Raw genomic sequence first — 19,019 nt, 5'->3', positions numbered from 1 at the left:
ACATTTTTAAAATATTTTACTAGATGCTCTAAATAAGTAAACATTGTAGAGATACATAAAAACAATTATAAAATAATTTCATACAAATAACATTTATCTCAACCTCAATGTAAGTAAAATAATGAATTAATTAATAATTTTACAAACAACATGATATAGATAATTATAATTTTAAGGTACAATTCAAAAAGTATACAGGGAATAAGTTGTATTGGGTTAGTTTCCTTTCACTCACTTTGCCACCTTGGTACAATATTGTGGTATATTATAAATTATATTTAACAATTAGGTACCTAAAATTTTATACTAAAATCAATTTTGAAAGAAATTCATAGGCACCCATTTACGGGGGGAAGACGAAGCACTTACTCCTTTATAAATAATATTAATTACTAATTTAATATATTATATATTCTATTTTTTTAAACTTATTTACACACATTTTAAACTAATTAACTATACTATATTATACCAAAACAAATTTTTATTACCTATATTAATTATTATTTAACATGCCTAGGTAGTACCTAGCTATCTATTTATATTTATATGTTGAAATTAAATTACATCTTTTTTAGCTAAAATTAAAGATTTTTTTTATTCCCCTCCCCTTCTTAAAATGTTACCTATAGACTAGGATGTCAATGGAGGAGTTCCGTACACTTTACCTGTAAAGGTCTAATTTTATACATATTATATTAATCATTAATGGTTTTTAAAAAGTTTTAAAATGCAATTTGCTTATGAAAGAAATTAATTCAATAAACATTGAAAACCGATCCACGTTTAATGTATATAACCGTGGTAGTGGTAATGGATTCATAAACTAAAACATGTTTCTAGGGATAATATAAACTAATTCAAATTATGGGAGAGAAAAACAAAAGTATTCAATAGCCACTATCCATCTATTGGAAAAAAAAATTCGGTGTGCTCACTTATATATAAATAATAATAAAATGTATCAAATAAAAATAGAAATTATAATTTACATTGTGTCATTGTGAGACAACAGTATGAAGGGGTGCAGTTGCCTCTCTCCTGCTCCCCTAGATTTTGGAGTTGCCTCTGCGATGTTTGAAATAAAATATCAAGCATTAAATCATTTAAATCAATACCAAAGAACATGGTATATATTATATAATTATATTATAGTTTAGAAGTAGATTTATTTGAATTTGAAAATTCGCCATTGATGTAACTGTATTTAATTAATATCGTATCATACTTCCATCTTATAATATATGTTATCATTATTATCAAATACTATTTTATTACTGATAATAAATACTAATAAAACACGTGAGGTTTTATTATTATTATTTTTAATTTATTTAATAGTATTATTCAATAATATACTTATTTTCAATTTTAATTTTGTAGCTAATTTACCATTTGGTCATAAATTTGTTTTATTTTCTTAAAATGGCCGTTATTCAAAGAGTTGTGTATGTATTTTATTAAATTATTAAATTATTGTTTTTAATTGAAATCGTATTTTTATAGGAAGCCTAGGACAAAACGAGGAAAAAGAATTTTATTAAAAAAAGAGCCCAAAATTGTGGAGAACACAAAACACTGTGTATTTATTCCTGGCCGTAAATCATCTTTACTAGTTAGCAGCTGCATGAAAGATTTGGTAAGTTTAAATCAAAGAATGAATTGCAGTTTAATTTATTAATAATTTTCAACAGCTGAAACTCAAAAAACCAGATGCTGTCATGTTAACTCAAAAAAATGATATTTTACCATTTGATGACGCAGTGCAAATTGAAAAATTATTGCAGAAACATGATTCATCTTTATTTTTTTTCTCGTCACACAATAAGAAAAGACCAAACAATTTAGTACTTGGTGAGTGATAATTACTTAGTGATCTACTGAATGTATATTTAAAAATATCTAATTGTCTTCATAAAATATTAAGGGAGACTTCCAGGTGGAGTGCAAATGTGACATGAGTTGATTTGGAGTTGTTGATTTTAATTTTTTTTTAATTAAACCAATGGGATGGGATAGGTTGTTCAAGTGGTTTTACAGTTGGACATTTGCTTTGAAGAGGTCGTGGTAGGAAAAAAGTACTGCGATGTCATTGGCATAGGTCCTGATAAGGGGGTGTCAGAGGTTTTAGAATTCTGGAATATCAAATGGTTTACCTAGTTGTGGTATGATTATTATCATGGTTGATTTCTAGGTGGTTGAGAAATAAGATAAACGATAAATAGTATTAAACATATAAGTGAGTAGGATAATGGTTTTTTAACAACCGAAAGGACTTTTTTGGGTGAGGTAGGCGATGCTGGCCGGGCCATTGGTAGCGATAATGAAATTAATTGTTCCCCTTGTAATAAGTGAAGAGCATCTTGTGAGATGTTGTGGTGGGGTTTGAATGTGTTGGTTTAATGGCTAGCCAGAAGTTTTACTTTAGAAGTAGTAGCGAAAAGAAGGAATGACAGTTTTATGTTTGAAAAGGGATTTGTTTTTTTCCATGGCGATCTCTATTTGAAAAAGAGATTGGAGATGAGTGATGTGTAACTGATTTTTGTACAATTGTGCCTCTTAAGAATAGATTTAAGTTTGTTGGTTGGTTTAATAGTTGTATTGTTGTTTGTCAACTGAGGAGCAGTGAGTCTGTTGCCAGATGATCTGTACCCGACGTTTGAGAAAACAATTCTAAAAAATTTTATTTAAGATGTCTCAATATTTTATACATCTTATTCAACCATTACTTTTTAGTGAATAAATATAATAACATAATTACTTGTTTCTCAGGTCGCACTTATGACCAACACATATTAGACATGTTTGAATTGGGTATTGAGTCATACAAAGGGTGTAGCGAATTTAAAGGCTTATCTGAAATCTCAGCTGGTGTAAAACCAGTTTTGGTTTTCTTGGGTGAACAATTTGACAGTGATCAGCAGTTAAAACGTATACGTAATTTATTCATCGATATGTTTCAAAGACAACCACTCAAACAAATAAGACCAAACGGTATTGAACATGTCATGTCTTTCACAGCAGTTGATAGTAAAATCCTATTACGTTCTTATAGGTAATTTTGATTCAGTTCTCTATTAATAAAATATAATATTTAATGTTTTTTTTTTTTTTTTTACTTCCCATAGGACAGTTTTATCGAAAACCAGTTTAAAAACTCCACGTGTTGAACTCCATGAAGTTGGGCCATCTGTTGATTTTGTTGTTAGAAGAGATCATATGGCTAGTGCTGACTTATTTAAAACTGCATGCAAAAGACCCAACATTAAGGTATGAATGTTTTTTTGAAAAATTACTCAAATCTATAGTTTGCATTTAATTATATATTTAAATTTATATTTTTATATTTATTATTTAGGGTAAAAAGATCAAGAGTGTACGTCGTGATAATTTCGGATCTAAATTGGGACGTCTGCATATGACTAAACAGGATGTAAACACTCTGCAGACAAGAAAGATGAAAGGTTTGAAGAAAACATATGCAGAGAGGAAAATTAAAAGGAAGAGTGATGAAGATAAAAATGGACCAGCAGTTAAAAAACCTAAAGTTGCAACTCAAAGTAAAAAATTGAAGAAATTTAGTAAAAAAGGACGGAAATTAAGAGGTGGACAAGTTTAACAAATTATTGTGATTTATTTTTATTAATAATTAATTATAATAAGAAATAAAATTATCAAAAAATCATTTTTATTAAACTTTAAAAAATAATAATATATATATGATTACTTTTCTAGAATTCTATGCATATCAACATTGATATAATATAGCACATTTGTAGTTTGATGAGCATAAAAATAATATGTATGGCTAAATTAACTGTTTAACATATAACTTTAAGAGGAACAGTCATGTTACGTATTGTTCTTAATGCAATTAATTTTGCACATTCTGTTGATATGGCCATCCAACTATACTTGCCAATAGGGAATACATCTTCCAATGTTTTTTGGAAAGTAACCAATAATGATAAACATAGACCATCATTAGAACCTTCTGGTTGACCGCAATGTTCAATGCTTAATACTCCATGAGGTTTATGCAGAGCTACATCAGCACCAAATATTTCCTAAAAATATTATAATAAATAACTGTTTATATAACAAAATGTGTGCAATTACAGTCATAAACTTGCGTAATGTCGAATGTAAATTCCTGTTATGGTTTATTTCACACATTGGAAAATGGGCTTGGGTTTTTTCTGACACAAGCACATATAATTTAGCACTGAAATAAATAAATAACCATTAAAGAGGTGTATACTACAATTTGTAAATTTAACTTGCCTAGTTTTTTGTCTAGCACAGATAAGAAGACGTAATAAAAGTTTTTTATGTGGTTTAATAACAGGCAAAAGGTTATGGTGCCAATCATTTTGAATCTTGTTTTTTTTAGCTGCATTATGAAAAGCTCGACCACATTCAATCAATGGTATAATGTCATTGGAACGAAGAGTGACCTAAAGTTAAACAAATACGATAATTATTCATTAAACATTTATATTTGACAGTAGATAGTCATACTTCAGAAATATTTTTAATCCATTTGGCTTGTAGAGATTCACTATCAGCTTGAGCTGGTGTTTTCAAACAACCGCCAATAACATTTCCAGTAAAAATAAATCGAAACCAAGCTTTAGATGCAGCTTCTACAGATAACAATGTAATAAGTTCCATTTCTAATCCTGTTTCTTCTAAGCATTCTCTTTTAACGGCATCCTATTAAGTAAAATATTTTTAATTTAGTTAATGTTTGAATGTCTAATCATACTCTTTAATATACAACTGACATGTAAATTTTCTCCAGGTTCAACGCGACCCGCTGGCAGGTACCACTGACCAGCACAAGTACTTTTTGCTTCTTGCATCATGAGTACTTCATCTTCACTGTTGACCAGTACTACTAGCACAATATATGTAACTGTACTTTTTGTGACTGGTACATAGTCAGAAGGTCCAATGGGTGTTACACCCTTAGCCACTAAAAGATTAAAGTATATTTAAATAACATATCATATAGCAGGGGTGGCAAAACATGAATGTGTTTGCGAGTCACGTGGACAAATACAATTATGTCAAGAGCCAAAATGTTTTTAAATACATTTTATATAATTTGATAAATTTTAATTAACGCTTATAAAAAAATTAAAGTTTATAGCAATATTAAGTAAATTTTGATTTTATAAATAAGACATGAACTGCAATTTGGCCACCCCCATTATATAGTATAAGTTTGTCCAGTGGTGTGGCATAGGTATTATTTTAGAGCAATTGTTACTTCAACATTTTTGGGAGTGAGTGGTTCTCCCTGTTACAAAATACCTATGTGTATCATAAAAATATATGTCTTATTTATGTAACTTTCAGCATGAAACCCTGTTAATTGTATTTAAAAAAAACTAATTAAATAGGAATATATACAAATATTTGCATTTTTATGTAAATGAAAAAGTTTTACTAAAGTAAATTAAATACCACTAGGAAGGTAAAGTGTCTGCCTGTTGTATACATTTTATTTTTTGCCAAAAAGTAGCTACCACCGAGTTAACGCGCCACCGAGTTTGCCAAAAATCAATTTAATTATGTTCAAAATCATAACAAATTGAAACCTTAACCCTTTAGTGTTTTACGTATAATTGTAACATTCTATCAAAAATAATAATTTTAAATTATAAAATACTACTAAACCATGTTATTACCACAAGCTTCATTTTGATCAGCCAACGTAAAGTCGCACAACTCGTAGTTTTCGTCCAAAGCTTCACCATGTAACAATTTCGTAACAGTTGTTTCTAACATTGCCATTGTGTACACGTCGATTGATTACCGGTGTACAGCGTTTTTTAAGAGGAGGTATGGATTTATGATATACCCGTTCGCTCGTCTGAGGAATTTAAAAACGACAGAATAGGATTTTTAACCCAAAATAAAAATCGCGGGACTACTCAGTGCACGTCCGGGGGATGATTTATAGTTGTCAGACGACCTTGGACCGAATACCGATGGTGTACGTTGATAGGGATTAGGGGCGCACGAAGACCTCTTCGCGGTCGCCTTGGTCTGGCATTCGATCTATTGTCATCGTTTTGTTTACGATCAGCTCACTGCCGTGTAATACGTGTACAATGTACATAGTACATAATATGATAAATCATGTTCAGTTTAATTGTGATCGACGTGATCTTCAACGAAGACGGAGGGAGTAAAAGGAAAATAAATAAGAATTAAGAAGGGGTTTAGTGATCGGAGAGTACAACTCACTGTATTTTTACTACAACCTATAGTAATATTATGTATAGTATTACACGTATCAGTGTATCACTGTTCACCATTAAGATAATACGAGATCAAAAATATTATGCTGATAGGTACCGCTACGTTTTAGAATTTAAGATACTGGTACTCGTAACAGTCCCAACTCACAAGTTCACAACCTACAATATTAGACCGAGACACCGAGTTCTACTCAGATTCAGACCAGAGTTGGTATATTAAAATGTATTTATATTTTATTATATTCAATATTTATGCAGATTCCTGAAATATGGATCTGTGTATCATTGTAACAGCAATTAATAAAATAATAATAATAATTTTTACAGCCGTGGAAATATATAAATATAATATGTATATTTTGTGTATAAATATATAATAATATATAATATAAACTGTGCTGTCAGCACAAAGTAATAATATGTCAGATTCTCATACATTATTGTAATATTTGCCGTTGTTAAAAGCTAAAACCATGTCTGCAGTATAAACTTGGAAATTAGAATCTTAAAACATATTATTTCGTATTGTGTTCTATGGTCAGGAATCAGAATATATTAGAATGGTCAATGGATGAAACAGTATTGAGTATACAAATAAACAACATACACAAATACACAATATCCATTCTACATGAAATCCTTTTTTTTCCGTAATTACTCCAACACACGGTCAATAAAAATTTATTTTCCACTGTGGCTACACTGTAACAACGATAATTGGTAATTTTTGTTATTCAAACAGTCCGTTAAAAATTCTGAGATAATACCTGTAAAACATTAAAACGCAAATGCGAAATGCCTATTATTATTTATTTTCTACATTTCTAAAGCTTCAATGTTGAGTCTTTAATAGTGTTAATGCCGTCAATGAACATTTCCAACAAAATAAATATAATTGTAGAATATTTTTTTGAATGCTGATGCTCGTTTAATCGTTGAAAAAGTGGTTTAAAAAGAAGTTGCGCGTTATTCAGAGGACAGGACTAGACCACGATTGAGATTTTGAAAACGTTTTCATTCAGATATTTAGTAGTAGGTACTCAGTAGGTAAGTACCTACCAATTACACTCTATAGTCAATAGTAGAATTGCGTTGAAAGTTTGTAAACCTATTTTTATATTTAGTAATGTATATCATCTCGATTGATTTGCTCTTTTCATTTAGGCATGTCGAACATAGTGGAAATTCCAGATCCGCGATCGCCTACTGTAGCTTTTGTCAGAACTCCGTTACGAGTAAGTTGACTATTATTTCTTATACTATATTGTTTTATATATACCTAGTGCTTTTTAATATTAATTAAATCAGTTGTAATATTTTTACTATGGCTGGAACAACCACACCGAATTAATATATTTTATTTATCATATACATGTTTTATATTTTCAGTTTCCCAATAAAATATTTAAAAATTACCTTGCCATTGTAACTTATATTTATTTGTAAAATGTGATATTTTTTTTAATTCCTTATATTGTTTCTTAAATAGGTATATTACTAAATATTTTTTGTATTATTCTAATTTCTTTTTAAGAAAATATTCCTTTGTTTGGCGTCTTAAATCAATCAAGTATACATTTTATAATTAATATTTTTATTTATATAACAGGTAGTAAAAATGATAATAGACGAAGAAAATATATCTACAGAGACACGAATAAATAACGAATTATTTGAAAATGCTTCATGTGGAAGTTTAGTTATGTCAACACCAATTAGTAACACCTGTGATACAGATGATTCATTCCATTCAGCAGTTGGTGAAAATGATTTTGAACCCCTAATAAGCAGTACAGATACTAAAGTAATGAAAGATAGTAGTAAAAAGAATAGGAGAGCACTGGGGTGCATTAAAAATCGTCTGATTGAAACACCCAAAACGGATATGCGTCGTAAGCTTTGGCGTAACATGGAAGACGAAAGAGTAAAAAAAGGAGTAAATAACGGAGTTGAAAATACACCACCTTTACCCTTTATGGATTTGACTGCTTCAGCTCCACCAAAATTATACAGACACCGCAAGTATACATAAGGGTTTTTATTTTTAATACTTAATTTAATTTTTATTTATATCACCATATGATTTTTGATTTGTTATTTACTAAATCTATACTTTTTTTCATTAATCTAGTAGCATATTTAGATGAACCCAATATAACTCGTTCTCACTTTATACACAAATTGAATTTTTTTTTTATTGCACCAATGTTTGTAGTATACGTGTTTATGCCTTAAAGTCAAAAAGATCATTATGTATTTAGAATTAAATATAATATATTGTATTAAATTATATTTATTCTATAATCATTTAATCAAAATCAATGATATTATTTTAGTGTGTGTCTATGTAACATAATTGAAAAATGTTTTTAAATATAAGTTAAAATAAAGTATGGTAGCATACACAAATAACTATTGATTCAATACTGCCATTGCATCTGTATATTAAAACCATTATTATTATTAAGAATGAGAAGTAAAATAAAATGTTTGGTATTCTTTATATTTATTTAAATACTTGCAGTACAAAACTTCCAACCTGTATAGTTTGTGTCTAATGATTAAATTATAATCTAATATAGTCAGATACATAACCAGGATTTTTTATGGGGGAGTGCTAAACACTTTTTTAACTCAAATTTTCTATTACACAACTAATAAAAAGAAATATATTAATTAAATAAATAAAATTTAAAAAACAACTTCCATATTTAAATTTAAATATTTCAAAACAATATACAAAATGCAGCCAAAGAGAGGGCTGCCCTTTGGCTATACCACTGAACATAGTTATACTTATAGTATCTTAATAAATTGTAATAGAAGTTTGGTATCAATTACTTAAAACTGTAGTTCCCAAACTGCTCCAAGAGACCTAGGAGATCTAGGGGCTCCGCTGGCACATCTGTATTAAGTACATAAATTATTATTCGTTAAATTTTTGCGAGTTACATTTATATTGTATAAAGTTTGTATATTGGCAATTTAATGATCCATAATTGTTGGAGTTGTAAAATTGGTATTTCAAGTTTTTGGGGCTTTGTGAATTTTTTTGGCATATCAAGGACTCCGTGAAAGAAAATTTTGAGAATCGCTGATTTATAAAATACTTTTTCTCTTAACAATAAATTACATAAAAACCTGTTAATAACTTTTTAGTAATTCAATTTATTTATTATTATTAATTTACATAGAATAGTATAATAATTGTTTACATTATAACTTATAAGTTATAAGTTTAGGAAAATCATTGGATTGAATTTTTAAATAGTAAAAGTAAATGTTTTATAAAATTAATAATTTAATTTAATCATTAATTGATTTCCTGTATATATACAAAGAATATAATAATTAAGACGAAGATGGAAGTACTTGTATATGGAATTTACATGATGGCATTCTTATTATTTCAACTGTTACAATGCTTGAAATTCCAAAATTTTCAAGAGCTCCTCGAATCAGACCACATGTAAAAGTAGCATACTATAAAAAAATAAAAAATTTTAGCAATACAATAAATGTCATGTATTTAACACAATTTACTTTGGGTGCAGATTTAAGGTACTGTGTACCATTTGACAGTTTGCTGAAAAATCGAAACTCGTTATCATGCAATACGTAGACACCTTGATGATTTGTTCGTAAATTATCCACCTGCTTTTTATACACACAAGACCAAAAGTCTGTACATATAAATTTTAAGACTTCAAGTTCTTCTTTATACCTCGGCAATTCTTTTGTTATTCTAAACAAAAATATGGTTCACATTAATCTGATAGCTTTAGTAGTACATTCAATTTACCTTTCTATCAGTCGCCAACCACAAGAATAACCCAAGTGTTCTAATATTGATATGTCTTCATCCTATATGAACAATTTTGTACTTAAGTAATTCAGACAAAAATACATTTTATTCAGTTTGATATAAAAAGCATTAAATTATGTTATTTTTAGCCATTAGGTGCACAATAATTACCTCGGCGGATTTGGACACTAAATATGACACGATTTCTGAATGTAACATATCGAATAGTACGTCTTCTGCAGACATTTCTCTACTAATATACTTATAAAATCTAAATTTGATTTAATTTAATTTCGCAATTTGTTATGTATATTCTCCACTGCACTTCGTATAACCACATACGCCAATAGTACTACACACTAAGAAGTACCTAACAAAGTGATGACTATTAGTTTTAAGTTAACAATTTAATATGAAATCAAAAATTCAATACATTCATTCTGAATAATGTTTTATTTGTATGGTACAACAGCCACTACAATATAAATATTAAAATATGATAGTATAATGAATATATTAATTATTAACATAGTTCAATATTATCAGATAACGATGAAATTATTTTTAACCGTGGTAATCAGGAACTTTTCCTGATAAGAGTGACCAAATTGATAACAGTTTAGAAATAAACAGTTTATTGGTTCCTTAGATCATATACTTCTTTGTAAAGTTAAATGTTAATGTTTATTATTATATATCATAAGTTAAAAGTTTCCATTCGTATAATTATTAATTTGCCAATTGTATTAAATCATATATTACTCAAAGGTCTCAAGCCAGTTAAATTTTCTAAATAAATAATAAGACATTCATAAAATTCCGTATATACGGACGTTCTAGAATTAATTTAACTTAACACTAAGGCCGAACATTAAATTTTGATTGTTTTTAGTAAATCTTAACTACTTAGCTGGTTCATGGTTTTAAATAATATAAAAAAAAATTATATATTTAATATATATTTTTATTTAATTCATCACACTTTTTTTTTTTTTTAAATCAAAATTTTGTACAATTACAATATGATTTTTATTAGTATAAATTATAACAATATTCGTACAATAAAATATGTAATACTAGATGATCCATTTAATACTAAACCATATTAACTGGATCATCCTATTTACAAATTACACATTATAGTGTCCCAAGTCCTTAAGTTATTTTTTAGTAGCAGGAGTATTATACTATTACTTAGTAGTTTTAATTGGATTTTCATAAGTTGATATTGAATAAAACAGCCCAGAGACCAAAGGACACTATATACATTTATTTATTATATATTATACACAGTTACATACAAATTTTTTTATGATTAATAATGGACTAGTTACTTTTATAAATATCACTTTAGTAATACATTATCATATTAATAATTAATACATTATAGTATTCAAACAACAATAAATCAACATGTAATATATTTATTAATTAAAACATTTGAATATCAGTACTTTTGAAACAAAACAAAATGTATGTTATTACTCAAAGAAAACAAGGAGCTAGCTTATAAGTAATATTTGTTTAGTTTATCAAACATTTTCTTTTGTTAAAAATCTTAAAATTAAGAAAAGTTAATAAAATAAATTGATATTACTACAGTGATTGTTAAATTCGATAGGTGCCAAAAATCAAATCTGACAGAGGTAAATTAAAAAACAACACCAAAGTGTCAGAGTCAAAAAAAAAAAAAAACACAGATATAAACTTATTCTAAGATCACAAGATTATTAATTGTTAAAGGAAATATATTTTGTATTTTATTTTACACAGGAGTCTCATGGTCGACTTCTTCAATCCTACTCAATTTCCAGCCATTTGGGTCGCCTAAAACAAAATAGAATTGATTAAACAAATAAAATACCAATGAAAGATTGGCCAATATTTCTCAGACACATTTAATAATTCCATTATAATAGCTTGGTCTGTAGAAAAATAAAATATTGAATCTTAAGCTATAATATTGATACTTGTTTACATATTTTATCATACAGGGGCAAACTGATTATTTCAGGTGTTAGGCTACAGTGATCCAGTTTAAGTATTGACACTATTTATAAAATATTAGGAGTGAAGCTAAAACAGTGAAAAATCTGTATATTAATTTTTTTTTTATATTAAATGAATTACCTATGTTATATTTATGTATAAGTAACATGTATGCATTATATTATATATGCATGATATTTTTACTTTTAAATTGTAAGTTACTATTATGAAGTATCAATGACACATATTATGTTTCATTGATGCTTAATTTATTAATTATATATTATATAATTAATAAATTAAACTCTTCACTCCCACCACAAGCATTACTAACATTGATATATTTATTTATAAATACATTTGTAATATTTTATACAAAACATGTTGATATTTGATAAATAAAAATAAAAATATCTATCTAGTCCACCAAAGTATATACAAACATATATACAAATAAGCTTGCACTCAAATAAAAAACCTTGAAATGAATACTTTAGAATATCCATCAAACAAACATATTATACATTCTGTAAAATTCATACTACACTTACTTAAATGTTATCTGTGCAGAGTTCTCAACATGTTACGTAGAGTCGGTTGCGAGTACCACGAAGACTGGTCATTAATCAATGGACAGTGTTCCAGGCATGCGTTTTCATTCTCTAATAATAACACAAGTAAATCATGCAAAAACTAATTCCATAACAAATTGCTATTTAAGTGAATACACATGCTTAAAAGAAAAACACTAAAATTCTAAAAATATATTTTACAGAGCAAAGCAATTATATAATACACTTTTAACAATTTAACAGCATAATATAAAAATAATCATACATTACCTACAGTTTAAGAGAAAAAAAATCTATGATAATATTCAAATTATAGTGAATATATTTTTTTAATAGATGAAAAAATAATAATTATGAAATTTATTCACTAAGAAATAACATTATATTTAACTCACATAAATGAAAAACTAAACAATATAAACTGGAATTTTAATAAAATTTTTATTTATTATATGCATTAAATACCCAAAATCATTGATACATTTTTTTAATTAAAATAAATTTATACTTTTTAATTTTCGTTGCAATTATTTTTTCTCACACAATTTTAAAAATGTTATTGTAACTTAACTCATAAGAAGATAACAATAAATAAAATTTAGTTCAGCTTTAATATTATCGGTAATTTGCAGTTGTTATAATTATGTATTTATGATAGAAAATTAGAAATCATATAAACAAAAAGCACATAACACAAATGCTGCTTACCTTTTGATGATTGCATTTAACACTTAAACTTTAAAGCAACAAAATAATATTAATTTTGTTTCACACAATTTATATGTTTATTTATTAACAATTATTAAATAATCAATAAACTTAAGGTATTATGTATATTCAATAACTTGACTAAAATAAATTAACATTTTTATTATTATTTCTGACTAATTATTAAGTATCAGTTATTTTGTACAGTCATTAACTATAAGCATTAAAAAACATTATTTATTAATCTGTTACTATAATAGGTGGATTAATAAGTGAAAATAATAAAATATATTTAATGCTAGATTTATTTCAATAAATCTAAAAAAAAAAAAATAGTTAATTTTTGAAAATAATTGATGGAAAACTGTACAATTTAAAACTTTTAACTTTTATTATTTGAAGATAGATTAATAAAATAATGTGCAAAAAATATAACATGAATTTTAACAAACTTATTTTTGACTAATACAATATAATATTCATTTATATTGGTATAGATTGTTTTCTGTACGAGTTTATAATATTCTTAATGAATATTATTTTAATTATTTTAATATATCATAAAGATACATTATAGATTATATTATATTGAAACTAACTTCAATAAAAAATAATGTATACATTCATTTATAAGTAATAATTATTATCTAATTATAAATTAATTTATTTTGATAAGTCAATGAATACATACCTTGTAGTTCTCGTTTCAATATAGTTTCAATGCCTGCTTGTCCATCACCATTACGCTTTAAATAAAGAACTGTTTGTTTTTCATCATTTAAATTATTTGCCATTTCGGTTTCTTCTCCGTCATACCACTGATTAGGTAAATGGCCATTAGACATAGTTTCACTTACCTAAGAATACAATCACCAAACATTTATGTTAGTTTTATGTAATGAACATAAAGAAAATGAAAAATATTATATTAATATTACAGTACCTGCATAAGTTTTTTTACAACATCTCGACCAAGAATGTGATCAAAAATAGTGTACAAAAATTTATCTGTAATTATTGACAATCTTAATTTGTCTCTATGCCATAATAATACCCTGGAATCTTCTACAGCTGTAACTGATACCTAAAATTATTTATAATTTAGTTTATTATATAATTACTATATTTAAAATTATAAAATTTATTACTTGAAAGAATTCATCAGTTGATACACCAAACCACTCTGGAGAATCTAGAAACTGATATGGGAAGACAATATGCAGAGCATTACCATTCTGTGATATTACTAATCTTTAACATAAAAGAAAACAATTAATGTAATATGAAAATATTAATTATTAGGGTATAAAATATAACCTAAGACTTAAGAGATCTTAAATCACACAAATAATATTTAGATAAACTATTTTTTTTTGTCATTACATTAAATTTATTTTCATTATTTCATTTTAATATTGAAAATTAAAAAGTAATATTTCATATGAATAATTATTATTAACAAACAACTTGTTTTTAATATTAAGTTTATAGCCTTGTATGTAAATTATTATTAATTTGTAAATAAATATTATATTTTATATGAATAAATTTAATAAATTTATGTGTTAGTATGGATAAATATGTAAAAAATACTTTTATAAGAACTGCTTCAGAAACACAAACTTAGAATTTAGGTAACTAATTTATTATGTTGTTAATATGTAAAAAAATAAAATTATTATTATAAAAAAATTATAATCATTATATGCACAGATTAGGGTATACATTTTAGAACTTAATATTAAGTTTTAACTACTTAATATTTATTTATATGACTTAAGTTTCACTTACTTTCCTGAAAGAACCAACGATAAGCTGTCAACCCTCGTTACTTTTTCTTCAGCAAATATTTCAAGGGTTTTTAGAGGCCGAATCATTTTCATACAGGAAATTATTTTTCTAAATTGTTTACGGCTAACTTTTAAAGGGTAGAAAAGTGTTTCATACACCTATTAACATTTATTATAAAATCAATCTAAGAAGTTGGTTAGGGCATTATTTGTTTTCTCTCCCTAATATAGAAAATTTGAGTTCAGCAGAATCAACCTTGTGCTTTAGTATCAAAGTGAATTCACCTATTATATAAAGTTAAGCATATTTTATGATTGCTTTTTAAAAATATTTTAATTTTTGAATTGATATAAGTATTTTTAAAACAAATAATGTACTTAACTTTAAGTTTAATAATGATAGGTAAGTGAATTCTAATACTAAACCTAAGAACACAAAGTTGGTTCAGCTGAACATAATTTTATATGTTGCGAGTGGATGAGAAAGAAAACAAATAATGTGCTCCTACCTTTTAAAGAAGAAAATAAATTCAATGTATTTACTAGTTCTAATTCATCATTGAATTTGATCGGCCTGAGTTGATAAAATAACACTAAAATGTGTACGACATTGACAACAGCTGAAGCAGCATTCCATAAAAGACTGTCAAGCCAACACTGGACGTTCCTAGCCCACAGCGCCATAATGGTAGTGGCACCGGCCAAACCAATGCGTATGAGGAGAATCAACTGACAAGGAGATCCAAACGGCAGCATGTAGCAAATAAACATGATGGCATGTGAAAAATGGAAATAGGGATGATTGAACACCGAGGGTAAACACAACTGACTGAGCAAAGCCACGGTGAAAGAGTCCAGCATGCCACTGTATGACGCCATAGCCGTGTCGTTTGCACAGCCTCCGCCGTCGTAACAACTGTAGTTACCTGAAACACGTTTGTCGTAGTCAGACACCAGCCAGACAGTAAACCACAAATTAGGGTAAGGTGGGGTCCTACCTTTGGTTTGGGCAGTCACGTTGACGTTGTTTAAATCCATAGTCGTTTTTTTTTTTTGCTACTGTTAAACGTACGAGTAGGTACCGTCGTCGTTACTGTTGTTCTTAACTCCGACGTCGGGACACTAGAAGAAACGGTACATTGCCAAATTCGATCATCCCGCAACGCAATAAATATCGACGATGATTGTGCGAGATCACGAGTGACCGGCCGAGAATCGATAACACGCGTTGTAGTTACGACCGCCTGTCACGAACTGATCCTCTCATAGATTTAAATGCACTCGCTAAAAAGCGTCGTTAATCGTTATTCGTTATCTCAATCGAGTATAACATGATGTCGTCGCCGTCGCCGTCGCCGTCTACCCGCAGTCCACAAAACATCGTCGTGCCCGTCGTGGTGCACGCGAGCAACTGCCGATAGGCGATTAGTCGGAGGTATTTTTTTCTTGGCCGGTTGTGCTGCGGTTTTCCCGACAGATGACGGACTATACCTGGCAACGCGGATGAACGTCGGCCGACGACGTTCTTGACATTTATTATTATGTAAGATTGTAAATTGTAATAGTATTAATAATAATAATAATAATAATAACGATTATAGAGAATAGAGATATTGTTTTGCGTTGGCTCAGCTGCTGCTGAGTGGAATGGGAAAGCAAAGAGAATACGAGAGTACGACACCGACAATCACGCCGGACACCGCGGCGACTGGTGAGCGTACTATAACAGTGCAATTATTATTTCCTTGCGGTAGCCGTTAAATTTGCTATATAGGAAATATCATGATATAATAAATACGAGATAGTTTCGGTCGTTTCGGATTTCGGATCACGGCAGCTGTGACTATAATCATATGAGCGATGATCTGATGTATGAAAAAAAATAATCAATGACATTTATGACAATAGACGTCAGGGCTCGAGTGTTTTATATTTGAAGTACGATTTCATACGAAGGGTGGCATTATGATTTCGCAGCGACGACTAGAGGAGAGGAAGTGATAATACGACGCGCGCATCGATAATGTTAGTGGTGCTATATTAGCCTAAAGGGTAAAGGCCAAAGGGCATAAAATAGATCGTTAATTGTTATGATTTTATAAATAACTAATTACGAACTTACGACGATGGCATGATGTGGTGTGCTCAGGGTCGGACTGGGTGTTGTGGACCTCAGCAATAGAGCCATAATTAATAATTATTAATTCACACCAACAAAATAGTTTGATCTTATTTCATTTTTTTTCCCCGTAAATGGTCATGAAAAAACTATTATAATTTATTATACTCCAGCTAACATATTATGTACCTATATTTGTTTATTTTGTTGTTTTCTTTTTTAATTAAATTAGTTTACAATTTTTCTTAAATAATTTTCAGGGATTATTATCGAATAATAATTTAAATTATCGAAATAATTGAGAACTAATTATCAAAAAATGTATTAATTTAAAGCAAAGAAGAACATAATTTTTATTCTATAAATTAACAATTTATATTTTATATAGCATTTCAATTCAAGATTTTAAGCGGAGCGATGAAGGTATTGACTTTACAATAGTTTTTTTTGTGTCTGTACAAGTACAATTAATAGTCAATAAAATAATTTCCATTTTCAATTTTGACTTTTGAGGATGGTGTTAGATAGAAAGTTAAATCTAATTTTTACTTGAAAGAAGTCAAAATTAAAAACTCCCAATATTCTTTTTTTATAAATATTTTCTTCATTACGCTAGATTTATTAATCAAAGCTTCATAAATACGAGTCTATACGCTAAGTCAAAGAAATAATTCAAATGATGAAGTTTTTAAAAATAAATCGTCAATAAAGCTACAAAATTAATATTTTTTAACAATGTATAAAACTGCTCAATAAACGAATAACAAAATATACTATCTACAAATATATTATCAAAAAATTAAAGTAAAAATGTGTAAATTCATAAAAATAAAATTAAGGGGAGAAAGTGACTGTAGGCTGTAGCCCATAAGCGCAAAATATGACTCAAACGCAGCGCAAAAATAAATATTCCATAAATTTTAAATGTTAACAGTTTTGCCCATGTTAAACAAACTGTTATGTATTATATTATTAAGATATATGTTAATTTGACAGAACAGATGGAAAATCGACTACACCAATTGGAAGAACGATAATATGCTTTGTAGAGTATGTACGATGTACCAATAAAAGTGATAAAACTATAGCAGACCTTATAGGCAAATCGAGTGAATTTAAAATACTGTATTCTATATGATGGGCCTGTATGAAAAAGTTTAATGTAGTAATATGAGGGAGCTCAGGCCTAATAAAAAGGAGATTTTTTGAGTCACCCTTTTTACCATACCTCTAAAACTAAAATTGACTAAATGACAACGCGGTAAAGTTTTGATTAAAACTATTGAATTTTTCAACAATCATCCTGGAATTTTATGAATTGTCATGCAATGTTATGTATTTATTTGTATTTTTAGATTTTCAGAAATTATTAAATCACTTAAATTTAATACAATCCTCATCCCTTGTCATTGATCAACAATTTTCGAAATTACGGTTTTTAAACAATAGTTCTACTGTAAAATCATAAAAATCAATAACCATGTTATAGTTATAGCTACCTATATGTTTGGTACCAACTACCAATGTACCACATTGATTGTTGTCGACAAAAACACTTTTTTTTTTGAGAAAAATATCTTATATTATAATTTATAGTTTCGCTAAACATGCCACATGGATACAAACCATGGTTGAAAAACCAAAGACAATTTTGCGCCTCTCAATGAAACATTTCCGGACCCGCCTCTGTATTTTATAAAGTTTAAATGAAAATAAAGCTTCTAGATAATTTGCCTTATTTTATAAACCTACGTATTAACTTTA

The 19,019-nt window shown here is 27.9% G+C and overlaps 5 protein-coding genes across 8 annotated transcripts; 2 read left to right on the top strand and 3 right to left on the bottom strand.

Moving 5' to 3' along the window:
- The first annotated feature begins 1,289 nt into the window (after positions 1-1,289).
- On the top strand, positions 1,290-3,716 carry LOC114126580 (ribosome production factor 2 homolog). Its single transcript, XM_027990558.2, has 6 exons — positions 1,290-1,448; positions 1,507-1,639; positions 1,695-1,854; positions 2,773-3,055; positions 3,129-3,270; positions 3,359-3,716. Exons 1-6 carry the CDS (start codon positions 1,426-1,428, stop codon positions 3,617-3,619), a joined length of 1,002 nt encoding a protein of 333 aa, XP_027846359.1. The 5' UTR covers positions 1,290-1,425; the 3' UTR covers positions 3,620-3,716.
- On the bottom strand, positions 3,667-6,318 carry LOC114126579 (8-oxo-dGDP phosphatase NUDT18). Its single transcript, XM_027990557.2, has 6 exons — positions 5,697-6,318; positions 4,788-4,978; positions 4,522-4,716; positions 4,285-4,457; positions 4,120-4,225; positions 3,667-4,067 (listed from the first exon to the last, which is right to left on the bottom strand). Exons 1-6 carry the CDS (start codon positions 5,800-5,802, stop codon positions 3,822-3,824), a joined length of 1,017 nt encoding a protein of 338 aa, XP_027846358.1. The 5' UTR covers positions 5,803-6,318; the 3' UTR covers positions 3,667-3,821.
- Positions 6,319-6,323: 5 nt separating this feature from the next.
- On the top strand, positions 6,324-8,579 carry LOC114126589 (uncharacterized). 3 transcript variants are annotated; one of them, XM_050198135.1, is made up of 3 exons: positions 6,324-6,479; positions 7,437-7,507; positions 7,882-8,579. In XM_050198135.1, the coding sequence occupies exons 2-3, from the start codon at positions 7,439-7,441 to the stop codon at positions 8,302-8,304; spliced, it is 492 nt and encodes a 163-aa protein (XP_050054092.1). In that variant the 5' UTR covers positions 6,324-6,479; positions 7,437-7,438; the 3' UTR covers positions 8,305-8,579. The 3 variants fall into 3 exon arrangements, with proteins under 3 accessions (XP_050054092.1, XP_050054091.1, XP_027846368.1); XM_050198134.1 differs by lacking the exon at positions 6,324-6,479 and adding an exon at positions 6,682-7,304; XM_027990567.2 differs by lacking the exon at positions 6,324-6,479 and adding an exon at positions 6,690-7,319.
- Positions 8,580-9,420: 841 nt separating this feature from the next.
- Positions 9,421-10,573, bottom strand: LOC114126583 (trafficking protein particle complex subunit 6b). The gene is made up of 4 exons (XM_027990561.2): positions 10,249-10,573; positions 10,075-10,136; positions 9,816-10,017; positions 9,421-9,755 (listed from the first exon to the last, which is right to left on the bottom strand). The coding sequence occupies exons 1-4, from the start codon at positions 10,321-10,323 to the stop codon at positions 9,624-9,626; spliced, it is 471 nt and encodes a 156-aa protein (XP_027846362.1). The 5' UTR covers positions 10,324-10,573; the 3' UTR covers positions 9,421-9,623.
- Positions 10,574-11,020: 447 nt separating this feature from the next.
- LOC114126592 (blood vessel epicardial substance-like) lies at positions 11,021-17,037 on the bottom strand. 2 transcript variants are annotated; one of them, XM_027990572.2, is made up of 8 exons: positions 16,135-17,034; positions 15,680-16,062; positions 15,138-15,295; positions 14,495-14,597; positions 14,290-14,430; positions 14,038-14,203; positions 12,618-12,728; positions 11,805-11,904 (listed from the first exon to the last, which is right to left on the bottom strand). In XM_027990572.2, the coding sequence occupies exons 1-7, from the start codon at positions 16,172-16,174 to the stop codon at positions 12,625-12,627; spliced, it is 1,095 nt and encodes a 364-aa protein (XP_027846373.1). In that variant the 5' UTR covers positions 16,175-17,034; the 3' UTR covers positions 11,805-11,904; positions 12,618-12,624. The 2 variants fall into 2 exon arrangements, with proteins under 2 accessions (XP_027846374.1, XP_027846373.1); XM_027990573.2 differs by lacking the exon at positions 12,618-12,728 and having other exon boundaries at positions 11,021-11,904; positions 16,135-17,037.
- Between the last annotated feature and the right edge of the window lie 1,982 nt (positions 17,038-19,019).

Source organism: Aphis gossypii, chromosome 1, assembly GCF_020184175.1.
Source record: "Aphis gossypii isolate Hap1 chromosome 1, ASM2018417v2, whole genome shotgun sequence".
Classification (NCBI taxonomy): Eukaryota; Metazoa; Arthropoda; class Insecta; order Hemiptera; family Aphididae; genus Aphis; species Aphis gossypii.
Note: the sequence above shows the minus strand (reverse complement) of the source record. Positions and strands in the feature narration are given on the sequence as shown.